Source organism: Salmo trutta, chromosome 18, assembly GCF_901001165.1.
Source record: "Salmo trutta chromosome 18, fSalTru1.1, whole genome shotgun sequence".
Classification (NCBI taxonomy): domain Eukaryota; kingdom Metazoa; phylum Chordata; class Actinopteri; order Salmoniformes; family Salmonidae; genus Salmo; species Salmo trutta.
Window position 1 is genome coordinate 31,049,826 of NC_042974.1, and position 12,238 is coordinate 31,062,063.

The 12,238-nt window shown below is 44.2% G+C and overlaps 1 protein-coding gene across 13 annotated transcripts in view; it reads right to left on the bottom strand.

The window, feature by feature from the left end:
* LOC115153189 (calcium/calmodulin-dependent protein kinase type II subunit gamma) overlaps positions 1-12,238 on the bottom strand; it is a 136,411-nt gene that overhangs the window by 19,732 nt on the left and 104,441 nt on the right. For 4 of the 13 annotated variants that reach the window (XM_029698358.1, XM_029698359.1, XM_029698364.1 and 1 more), the window contains 2 exons: positions 3,319-3,373; positions 1,023-1,115 (listed from right to left, as the gene is read on the bottom strand). In XM_029698358.1, the coding sequence (XP_029554218.1) occupies positions 1,023-1,115; positions 3,319-3,373 (148 nt within the window). Of the gene's footprint in view, positions 1-1,022; positions 1,116-3,318; positions 3,374-3,924; positions 3,970-5,858; positions 5,943-12,238 lie in introns of all 13 variants that reach the window. The other 9 variants (XM_029698353.1, XM_029698355.1, XM_029698356.1 and 6 more) reach the window with 7 other exon arrangements.

Here is a 12,238-nt window from a genome sequence, read left to right on the forward strand (position 1 = left end):
CTTTTTGAGTGGGTGGACAAGTGAAAGGAATATGCACAAACAGAAGATTCTTCAGCTGATATAACTCCATTGAAGATAGTGAGGGGGACGTTGTACATTATAGTCCCATTCGAGACAGGGCTGGGTTAAATCTGTATCGCCGAAGTTTCGCTCTATAGCACACTTGAAATTTAAAGGTAATTTCCGATTGAGCCGACATATGCAGCGTTTACCGTGAATGCAGTCTCCGCTGATGCGGGAACATTGCAGCTGCAAAGACAAAGACATGTTTACACAAGCACATATATTTATACTCTCCTACTAGGAGGAGTCAACTCCTTGCACATCTAGATAGCCATTGGTTCCGCTCACTGGTGTAGTCATAGCACCGCCTCCTGCTAGAACATTCGTGGGCGTGGAAATATATGTGCGTGGGATAGGACTGTTCCTTCTCACGTCATCAGACCTGACCTTGGGCCCGAATTCCTCGCTCCTCCCTAATCCACGGCTGTCCTACCTTATCAGGGACTGAAACCAGACTGTTTCCCTTTGCCTCCCTCTTTAGGAGCCATGAGATTTAACAATAACATGTTTTGACAGAATGTAAACTTTCTGCACCCCTCCTTCCCCACTCAGTAACTTTCCATACACCTAGTTCTTATCCATCCTCCATTGACCCCAACATATACATTCATTATACATGTAAAGTAATCAATAAGTTCTAGTATGGTAAAATGAATACGTATATTTCAAGCTAGAATCCAACACCTTTAAAAGTCAACGTGGAACTTTAGCGCTACGGATTGAATCCAGCCCCTAACAGTAATACAGAATAGTAATACAGGAAGAGTCTTGGAGGAACACTATTATGGGGGAAATCTTAAATTGCACAGCATTATGGGGAATCTTAAATGGTACAGTATTATGGGGACAGACAGCCCTAGGGCGACAATATTATGGGGACAATATAAATGAGTTCAAAGGGGGGAAAGGACACCAAGGTCAGAGTTGAGAGGTGAGGGGTGATACTGCTGCTGACTTACAGGTGGGTAGGCAGTGAGGGGGCTGGCTCTGTTCCTCACTGGCACTGCACTGGCTGACCATTGCGCTGTCCGCGCTAGACCCGCACGCAGACACTGCCCCCACCGCAACACACACACGCCAGAGAGAGAGGAGGATCAGACACAGTTCTGTACACACTACTATTTTGCCAAGACAAAACACTACACCCCCAACCCGACCATACACTAACAAAACACACCACACATTATATATCCCACCACCACCGTACACAGAGAGACACACACAGTGAGACACAATATAATCCCAGCCCATCACAACTAGCCAGAAAAACAGGGGAGTGAGACCACACTATACACCTCACAATCAAAATACAATACACACTGTTACATTTTCAATATCTAGTTTTGTCCCCATTTTGCATTCCAGTTATGCCGATGTCCTCTAATTGACGGAAGAGAGTGTGTACTGTAGAGCCACTTGGCCAGTATCCACGTCCCAGTCAAAGCCCTCTTTGTGAGACTACATCGGTGCTGTTTGCCACAGAGACCCATCATATATCTCCACTGTGGAGGAGACGAGGGTTCCAATCTGTCCCTCCAACCTTCTGGCAATGCTTCTCTTTTCTCTACTACAACATACTGTAAACTAGGTCTCCGGAAATACACTGTATGAGGTTGACGATTCCACCGGTTCCCATGTCTATGTGTTTTTGTGCGTCTGTCTGTGTGTTTAAGGCCTGAAGAGGCCTCTGTTGGGAAAAATGTTCACCCTCTCTTAGAATGTGGGGCCTTTTTCGCTCGTCGGCACTGTAACGTCAGTGCCAGAGAGCCTGCCGGTCTTAGAGAGTGTTGCTATGTTTCCCTGACAACATGACACGAGAGTGCCATCGTAAAAGCCAGGTTTTCCCTGGGTGAGCTGTGCTGTGAGGCCCCGTCCGCGCTGCACTGAGTGGACAGGCTTGTTTCCCAGATGAAGCCATGTTGCTCATGCTCCGCTTGGCCAACCCCCCCCCCCCACACCCACTTTAAACAACACAGTTTTGACGAGAAATACACACACAGGTTTAAGTGGTGGAGTGCCAACTCTTTAAGCCCAGGGGAGCTGTGAGACCAAGAATGGGGAGACTATCTAAAGACTAGGGATTTGAGGGGGAAACCAAGGCATATAAGGCCTTCATGTGCTAGTCTATTAGTTTGTTCAGACAAAGCATAGTCTACGTCCACAGCTAGACCGCTCAGTATTCAGCTCTGTCTCTCACAGGCTACAAAGCATAGGCTACTGTGCAAGTTTTTCATTCTCAGCAAGACATTTTCTTTTCACTCCGTAGGAATACAAGCCTTCAAACTACTAAACTACTTCTTTGACTTCTCCGCAGCAGCTGTAGATGCCGGTAAAGACCAGAGCAAAAGCTGTTCTCCGATATGTCAGTGCTTCATCATTCCCTCTCCAGACATATATCCTCAGCTACAGTCTACATCTCCCAGATGTTCACAGGCCCAGACACTAGCCTGACAGTTAGCTCAGGCCATCATAGGCTTCTCTGGCCTTGATCGTGATCTATTATCTTTCTAAAGAAATGAAGGAGAAGGATCGACAACAAGGGAGCACATGAATGATCATTTTGTAACCCCAGTTCTCATATAACTACAGCTTTTTAAAATATATGTATAATCTACACTCAGTGGGCAGTTTATTAGGTACACCACCCCGTTCACGAAAATGGTTCGCTCCTACAGACAGTGAGTCACGTGGCCGTGGTTTGCTATATAAAACAGGCAGACAGGCATCTTGGCATTCAGTTGCTGTTCGACTGAACGTTAGAATGGGCAAAACGGGTGACCTAAGCGACTTAGAGAGTGGTATGATTGTCGATGCCGGTCGTGCCAGTTCCAGTATCTCAGAAATGGCCAGGCGGCCTCCTGGGCTTTTTTACGCACGACAGTGTCTAGGGTTTACCGAGAATGTTGTGACAAACAAAAAACATCCAGTCAGCAGCAGTCTTGTGGGCGAAAACAGCTCATTGATGAGAGGTCGAAGGAGAATGGCAAGAACCGTGGCAATGGTTAATGGCGTGGGGAATTTTTCTCTGGCACACGTTAGGTCCCTTGATACCAATTGAGCAACGTTTCCATTCCCCAGAGAATTCAGGCTGTCATGGAGGCAAAGGGGGGTCCGACCCAGTATTAGATGGGTGTACCTAATAAACTGTCCGATCTTGCATTCTAGCTCTGTCTTTCTGACAAACACCTGCGCAGACAGATATATAGATTCAAGAAGTGAGAAAACATGCAGAGTAAGTGAAAGTTTGACATGTACCTTTTCTACTTTTCACATCCTCCTCTTCTGTGGTGTTACAGCTCTCTGTGGAGCCCTGTAGCGGAGAAGAGTGATGGACAGAAACATGGAGGACAGAGAGAAGGAGTAAATGAGAGAAAGTGATATAGCAGCAGGAAACAGCCTTAGTCTGTGTGGTGAGAGCTGACTTGGGTGAGGCCTTCCCCGGGTGTACGGACAGACGGAAGGTCAGACGGACGCTCCCTCAGAGGAACACAAACCCTGCACAAACCAGCCAGGCAGACAAGAGGGCAAGCTCACGAGGATCCACACCAAACACAGCCTTTTGATGATGTGGGGTACAAACGGTGTGTATTAAAGGCTACTGTGTATGTGGCTTTCTGGTGGCTGAGCCAGTGTGGTTTGGGCGAGTGAGGGACTCTCGCAGCAGGTGTGGCTTGTGAGTGTTTTGAGGGTTAGTGAGACTAAGTTAGCGTGACTGTCAGTAGATGTGGAGTGTTTAAGTGTACATGGTGTTAGCATCGCTCTAAGGTATCTTAGTAGAGCTCTAGCCACTCTAAGGTATTTTAGCATTAGCATTAGCCCACAGCGACTCCGTTGGATTAAAGAGGTACAGTAGCGGCTTACCTTGGTGCCGTCAGCTGGGTTGTGCACAACAGTGGTCTGTGGTTCCTAGGGGAAGCAGGAGAAAGTTTAACATGCGGGGGACACCAGGGAAGGCCCAGAGCGTGTGGTATACACACAGTCCACACGCACGATGCATGTAAACACACACACATAGCCAAGCACAAGAGCCACAGCACAAAGGCAGCAGATGGGCGCCGTCACGGGGGGGCAATGAGACAGGATGGGGGTTTGAGAATTAGAAGACACTACAAAGAGCCACACTACTCCATTCCACTAGAGGAAGGAGCTACGGACTAATGTCCCTTATCGTTGGAGCTACCAGACGTAGAGGATGGCCTCTAAGACGTAAAGCATCAGAGGAGAAAGAACACACAGAGAGTCTGAAATGAGGATGATGGGGTTTGGCTGTGAGATGGGATCATCAGTCCACCCATCAACACCCCCCCACCTCCCTCATCCCAACCTTGACCCTGCTGTTGTAGCCGGTAGCCATGGCAACACTCATCGCAAAAGCGCCTAGCAGCTTAAAATACTGCGACACAGACAACCCCAAGGCCCTGTCCCACCCACACCAACAAACAGTAGCACAAACATGGACCCTCCCACAGGACACTGGTCTACGGACTCCACCTCAACAAAACCACCTACACACATGAAGATGCAGTCCTTCGGATAACATTAGCCATTAGCTTAAAGGGATAGTGCGACATTTTGGCAATTAAGCCACACAGAGACATAAAAACGGTATCCATGAGTAAATCAAAGTCTTAATTTGCCAAAATGTTACACTATCCGTTTAAATGCTACCACAGGGTCTGACGTTCTGCCCTTCAGCAAGTTGATGTATTGTAGCTGATTAGAAAAAGCTAGGAGACTGATATAGGTTAGGCAGCACTGCCTTGGAACCACTGTCAGATCAACTGAGCGCTGACCCAGAGAGACAAACCATCCTTTAACACTGACCACAGCAATGTAATCCAGCCACATACAGTCGCTTACAGTACATTTCTTGCATTGCCAAACACCCAGGTTAGGATTCTGTCCCTCATACAGGTTTCATGTCTCTCTCAGGTCACTGCAGCTCAGTAGTCTTTCTGATAGACACCACTATACATGCTGCTAGGCTTTTCACCACAGCTCTTCGCTTCCCCTGGCGCTATGCGTTCTGTTAACAGGGCCAAGGGCCATAGACAGGACTATACCATTGAGATCACTGGAAAGGGAGATTCAATTTCACTTCAGATGAGATGTGTTCCTTTGACATGGCGCCTGTTGTCTTTTTGCCCTTCACAAGGAGATACACTTACATAGAGGGACTGCATCTTCCATACAAATGGGCTATCTCTGCTTCCTGACATTGCTGGATCCTGTTTCACCCATGGTTTTAATGAGCTTTTGAATTGTTTTGAAATTGGTATCACATTAATTGTTTTTCATATGAACCCCAATTGAGCTACTGTAACTGTGTAGTATGTCAAATCACCAGCTTTATCAAGAGGGGAGAAATACAAATGCCAAAGAGGGACCCCTAGGAATATTCAACTGTGGCATTGTGAATCTATTACCTTAAACATTTAAAATGTGCAAAATACCATTATTTGTGTGTATCTTATTGAGCATTATCATGCATGTCTGTGCATGACAAGAGAGTAAGTCTGGGTAAAACAGGAGCCTAGTGGGAGAGGGTCACAGGCACAAACCAGTTGTTCAGTTTAAAATCATCAAAACCATTGTCAACATCACACTTTTCTCAAAATGGAGGTGAAGAGGAGAGGGTGGAAGAAAGGGAGGGAAAAAGAACAGGGAGAGTCAATGAAGAGGGGATGAGACAAACGGATGGCAAAAAGCAAGAACTGAACAGAAACTTAGGGACTAATCCAATGGAACAGGGTGAGTAATGCAACAATGAGAGAAACCAAGTATAGATGAGATACCATTGGTGCTGAAGATGATATGCTGCTGTCTTTGGTGCTGCTGGTACTGCTCACTACACTGTTTTTACTGTTGTTTGTCTGCGGCTGGGACAAAAAAAAACAACACCACAAAATGACTTCTACAGAGTGCCCACATAAAAAATGACTATAGTATACTACGGTATACATACTATAATATTCACTGTAGTGTTTTTGTGGACTTTACTCTAGAATTCACTGTAGTATTTACTGTAGTATATTGTAGTATTTATAGTTAACTATAGTATAAATACTGTAGTAAAAAAAACTGTAGTATGTACTTAAGCAATAAGGCCCACGGGGGTGTGGTATATGGCCAATATTCCACGGCTAACGGCTGTTCTTACCCACGACGCAACGCAGAGTGCCTGGATACAGCCTTTAGCCGTGGTATATTGGCCAAATACCACAACCCACAGAGGTGCCTTATTGCTACAGTAAACTGGTTACCAACGTAATTAGAGCAGTAAAAATAAATGCTTTGTCGTACCATTGGTATACAGTCTGATATATCACGGCGGTCGGACAATCAGCATTCAGGGCTCGAACCACCCAGTTTATAATAGTAATAATTCATGTAGTGTTTTTGTGGATTGTAGTATACTGTAGAGCGCTGCTACCTGACCCGAGCCCGACGGGCCTCGACATTATACATCAGGTTATGCTCGGGTAGAGCTTGTTTTTTCATCAATCAATAGGGTACGGGCAAGGCCTGGGAATCACTAAATTGATCACTAATAATTTTAAGTTGAGCCATTTGCTCGTGATCTGCTGCATAGTACAGACATACAGTTGAAGTCGGAAGTTTACATACACCTTAGCCAAATACATTTAAACTCAGTTTTTCACAATTCCTGACATTTAATCCCAGTAAAAGTTCCCTGTTTTAGGTCAGTTAAGATCACCACTTTATTTTAAGAATGTGAAATGTCAGAATATTAGTAGAGAGAATAATTTATTTCAGCTTTTATTTCCTTCATCACATTCCCAGTGGGTCAGAAGTTTACATACACTCAATTAGTATTTGGTAGCATTGCCTTTAAATTGTTTAACTTGGGTCAAACGTTTCGGGTAGCCTTCCACAAGCTTCCCACAATAAATTGGGTGAATTTTGGCCCATTCCTCCTGACAGAGCTGGTGTAACTGAGTCAGGTTTGTAGGCCTCCTTGCTCGCACAAGATTTTTCAGTTCTGCCCACAAATTTTCTATGGGATTAAGGTCAGGGCTTTGTGATGGCCACTCCAATACCTTGACTTTGTTGTCCTTAAGCCATTTTGCCACAACTTTGGAAGTATGCTTGGGGTCATTGTCCATTTGGAAGACCCATGAGATGTTGCTTCAATATATCCACATCATTTTCCTTCCTCATGATGCCGTTTATTTTGTGAAGTGCACCAGTCACTCATGCAGCAAAGCACCCCAACAACATGATGCTACCACCCCCGTGCTTCACGGTTGGGATGGTGTTCTTTGGCTTGCAAGCCTCCCCCCTTTTCCTCCAAACATAACGATGGTCATTACGGCCAAAAAGTTATATTTTTGTTTCATCAGACCAGAGGACATTTCTCCAAAAAGTACGATCTTTGTCCCCATGTGCAGTTGCAAACCGTAGCCTGGCTTTTTTATGGCGGTTTTGGAGCAGTGGCTTCTTCCTTGCTGAGCGGCCTTTCAGGTTATGTCGATATAGGACTCGTTTTACTGTGGATACATATACTTTTGTACATGTTTCCTCCAGCATCTTCACAAGGTCCTTTGCTGTTGTTCTGGGATTTATTTGCACTTTTCGCACCAAAGTACATTCATCTCTAGGAGACAGAATGCATCTCCTTCCTGAGCGGTATGACGGCTGCGTGGTCCCATGGTGTTTATACTTGCGTACTATTGTTTGTACAGATGAACGTGGTACCTTCAGGCGTTTGGAAATTGCTCCCAAGGATGAACCAGACTTGTGGAGGACTACAATTTATTTTCTGAGGTTTTCTTTTGATTTTCCCATGATGTCAAGCAAAGAGGCACTGAGTTTGAAGGTAGGCCTTGAAATACATCCACAGATACACCTCCAATTGACTCAAATGATGTCAATTAGCCTATCAGAAGCTTCTAAATGCCATGACATCATTTTCTGGAATTTTCCAAGCTGTTTAAAGGCACAGTCAACTCAGTGTATATAAACTTCTGACCCACTGAAATTGTGATACAGTGAATTATAAGTGAAATAATCTGTCTGTAAACAATTGTGGGAAAAATTACTTGTGTCATGCACAAAGTAGATGTCCTAACCGACTTGCCAAAACTATAGTTTGTTAACAAGAAATATGTGGAGTGGTTGAAAAATAAGTTTTAATGACTCCAACCTAAGTGTGTGTAAACTTCCGACTTCAACTGTATCTGACTAAGATCATAACATGGTGTCAGAAGTGCTTCAACCTCATCAAATATAAGACGGGAGAGATTATTTCACCGAAAACAATAATGTTCCTTGAGTTTTGTCGGAGTTTAGAGTGAGGAAAAGTAGCTAACAGATAACTGCTCTCTAATGTCTAGTCATTGAGAAGAGCATCCCAAGCGGAGCCGTTGCTATGGTTACTCGCCGACTCAGAGCCACCATGAGCAGAGCGCGTGCAGAGCGAACAGCACGCAGGAGCGAGTGACAGACAGAGAGGAGCAGTTAATGGATTTACTAATGGAAGAAAGTTATTTGGGGTTTTGGGCAGGACCGGGCCTTACATTTGGCAGAAGTAATCGGGCCTGGGAAGGGTAGGGCCTGAACAGAGCGGGCATGTGTATAGCTCAGGGTTAAAATTCATGCTCATGCAGGGCTCTAGTATAGTTTTGCAGACTGTTGTATACTGCAGTATTTACTATAGTGTTTTAGTATAATAATCTTTGACATAGAAGTCCGAGCTTTCTCCTTGAGGTAACTACTGGAGCAATTCACTATATATAGAAAAGTATGTGGACACCCCTTCAAATTAGTGGATTTGGCTATTTCAGCCACACTCGTTGCTGACAGGTGTATAATATCGAGCACACAGCCATGCAATCTCCAAAGACAAAGATTGGCAGTAGATTGGCCTTACTGAAGAGCTCAGTGACTTTCAACGTGGCACCGTCATAGGATGCCACCTTTCCAACAAGTCAGTCAGTTTGTCAAATTTCTGCCCTGCTAGAGCTGCCCGGTCAACTGTAAGTGCTATTATTGTGAAGTGGAAGCATCTAGGAGCAACAACGGCTCAGCTGTGAAGTGGTAGACCACACAAGCTCACAGAACGGGACCGCCGAGTGCTGAAGCGCTCAGCGCGTAAAAATCGTCTGTCCTGTGTTGCAACACTCACTACCGGGTTCCAAACTGCCTCTGGAAGCAATGTCAGCACAATAACTGTTCGCCAGGAGCTTCATGAAATGGGTTTCCATGGCTGAGCAGCCGCACACAAGCCTAAGATCACCCTGCGCAATGCCAAGCTGCTGGAGTGTTGTAAAGCTCGCTGCCATTGGACTCTGGAGCAGTGGAAACACGTTCTCTGGAGTGAAGAATCACGCTTCACTATCTGCCAGACCAATGGACGAATATGGGTTTGGTGGATGCCAGGAGAACGCTACCTGCCCCAATACATAGTGCCAACTGTAAAGTTTGGTGGAGGAGGAATAATGGTCTGGGGCTGTTTTTCATGGTTTGGGCTAGGTCCTTTAGTTTTAGTGAAATCTTAACTACAATGACATTTTAGATGATTCTGTGCTTCCAACTTTGTGGGGAAGGCCCTTTCCTGTTTCAGCATGACAATTCCCCTGTGCACAAAGCGAGGTCCATACAGAAATGGTTTGTCAAAATCGATGTGGAATACCTTGACTGGTCTGCAAAGAGCCCTGCCCTCAACCCCATCAAACACCTTTGGGATGAATTGGAACGCCGTCTGCAAGCCAGGCCTAATCACCCGACATCAGTGCCCGACCTCACTAATGCTCTTGTGGCTGAATGGAAGCAAATCCCAGCAGCAATGTTCCAACATCTAGTGGAAAGCCTTCCCAGAAGAGTGGAATCTATTATAGCAACAAAGGGAGGACCAACTCCTTCTTAATGCCCATGATTGTGGAATGAGATGTTCAAAAAGCATGTGTCCACATACTTTTGGCAATGTAGTGTACTAAAAGAGCACATTTTCCATAACCTGTTGGCAGGTAGGACTGGGGTCTGAACAGATAATTCAGCACTTCCAATCTTTTCTATAACCTGTCATGTAAGAGATGTCTTCTTCAGGCTACTGTAAATGTGAGTTGTCTGCATAGACATACATGCCAGCAGTGTTTCTACCAGTGTGTTTGGGTGGTGTTTTTGCAGGGACAACTGTTGAATACTGTCTTCTGCACAGTACGCACTGCTTTAAATTTCAGCAGCAGTGTTTTCCCTTTAATACATAAAATGACTGCCTCTTGAAAGTCACAAGGAATTTGTAGGTCTAGAAAAGCTCGCTCTGAAGACATTGACACTTCTGTGCGAGCACATGAACATTCTTGACACTCTAAACGATGTTAGTGTTTTTCTTTCATTTCGGCTGCCTGTGTGGAGGTCTATATCTGGGTGTATTTAAGTGGTTTTACGTCTGTGTCTACCTCTTGAGTGATGTCTTGCTGCATTAGTGTCTGCAGTCTTTGTGGATATTAACATTTCCAAATACACAGGAATAACAACACTGTAATAATAACTAAGGACTGAGAGTAGAACCAGACAGGCCCCAACACTTCAACCTCAATATTGATTGGTACCTGCTGGGGTAAAGAAGCCACAGTTCCTGAGGAAAAGAATATAGTCTGCGCCACCTTGTGGAGTCAGATCAGAATGAACACTTAACGTCTATGGACTCCAAAGAGACAACTAGATAGCCAATATCGAATGGCTACACAATCTGGTTGAGGAATGAAGAATAAGATACTGGTGGCGTCCGAGTATGTGCATGCAGTGAAAGGCCTTGATGAGAAGGTTGTTTCTCCCAAATGGAGAATGTATGGATCTGGAGGTTTTCCTGAGTAAGACAATGAAGAGTAAGTTGCATAGAGAAGAAGAAATGGATCAATTAAAGCCTCTTGCCAACAACTCCACAGCCTGACTGTTGCGTAAAGAAACAACACTAGACTAAAATAACTTCAAGGCAAAGAAGCCTTCAGAAAGTATTCATACCCCTTGACTTTTTACACATTTAGTTGTGTTAAGGCCTGGATTTAAAATGGATTAAATTGATATCTTGTGTCACTGGCCAACAGACAATACACCGTAATGTCAAAGTGGAATTATGCTTTCAGACATTTTTACAAACTAATTAAAAATGAAAAGCTGAAATGTCTTGAGTCAATAATTCAACCCCTTATGTGGATCCTAAATAAGTTCAGGAGTAAATGTGCTTAACAAGTCACATAATAAGTTGCATGGACTCACTCTGTGTGCAATAATAGTGTTTAACATGATTTTTTAATTACTACTTTATCTCCGTACCCCACACATACAAGTGAATTTCAATCACAGATTCAACCACAAAGACCAGGGAAGCTTTCCAATGCCTCAAAAAGAAGGGCACCTATTGGTAGATAGGTTAAAACATATATTTTTTTTTAAATGTCCCTTGGTGGGTGGTGAAGTTATTAATTACACTTTAGATGTTGTATCAATATACCCAGTCACTACAAAGCTACAGGCTTCCTTCCTAACTCAGTTTTGCCGGAGACTAAACTGCTCAGGGAATTTCACCATGAGGCCAATAGCCACTTTAAAACAGTTACAGAGTTGAATGGCTGTGATATGAGAAAACCAGAGGATGGATCAACAACATTGTAGTTACTCCACAATACTAACCTAAACGACAGAGTCAAAAGAAGGAAGCCTGTACAGAATAAAAAATATTCCAAGACATGCATCCTGTTTAGGCACTAAAGTAAAACTGCAAAGAATGTGGGAAAGAAATTAGGCACTAAAGTAAAAACGGCAAAAGATGTGGGAAAGAAATTAACTTTATGTCCTGAAGACAGTGTTTTGTTTGGGGCAAATCCAACGCAACACATCACTGAGTACCACTCTTCATATTTTCAGGCATTGGGGTGGCTGCATCATGTTATCGGTATGTTTGTCATGGGCAAGGGCTAAGGAGTTTCTTTAGGATAAAATGGGCTAAGCACAGGCAAAATCCTAGAGGAAACCTGGTTTAGTCTGCTTTCCAACAGAGACTGGGAGACAAATTCACCTTTCAGCAGGACAATAACCTAAAACACTAGGCCAAATATACACTGGAGTTGCTTACCCAGACAACGTTGAATGTTCCTGAATGGCCTAGTTACAGCTGAATTAAATAATCTTGGAAATCTATGGCAAGACTTGA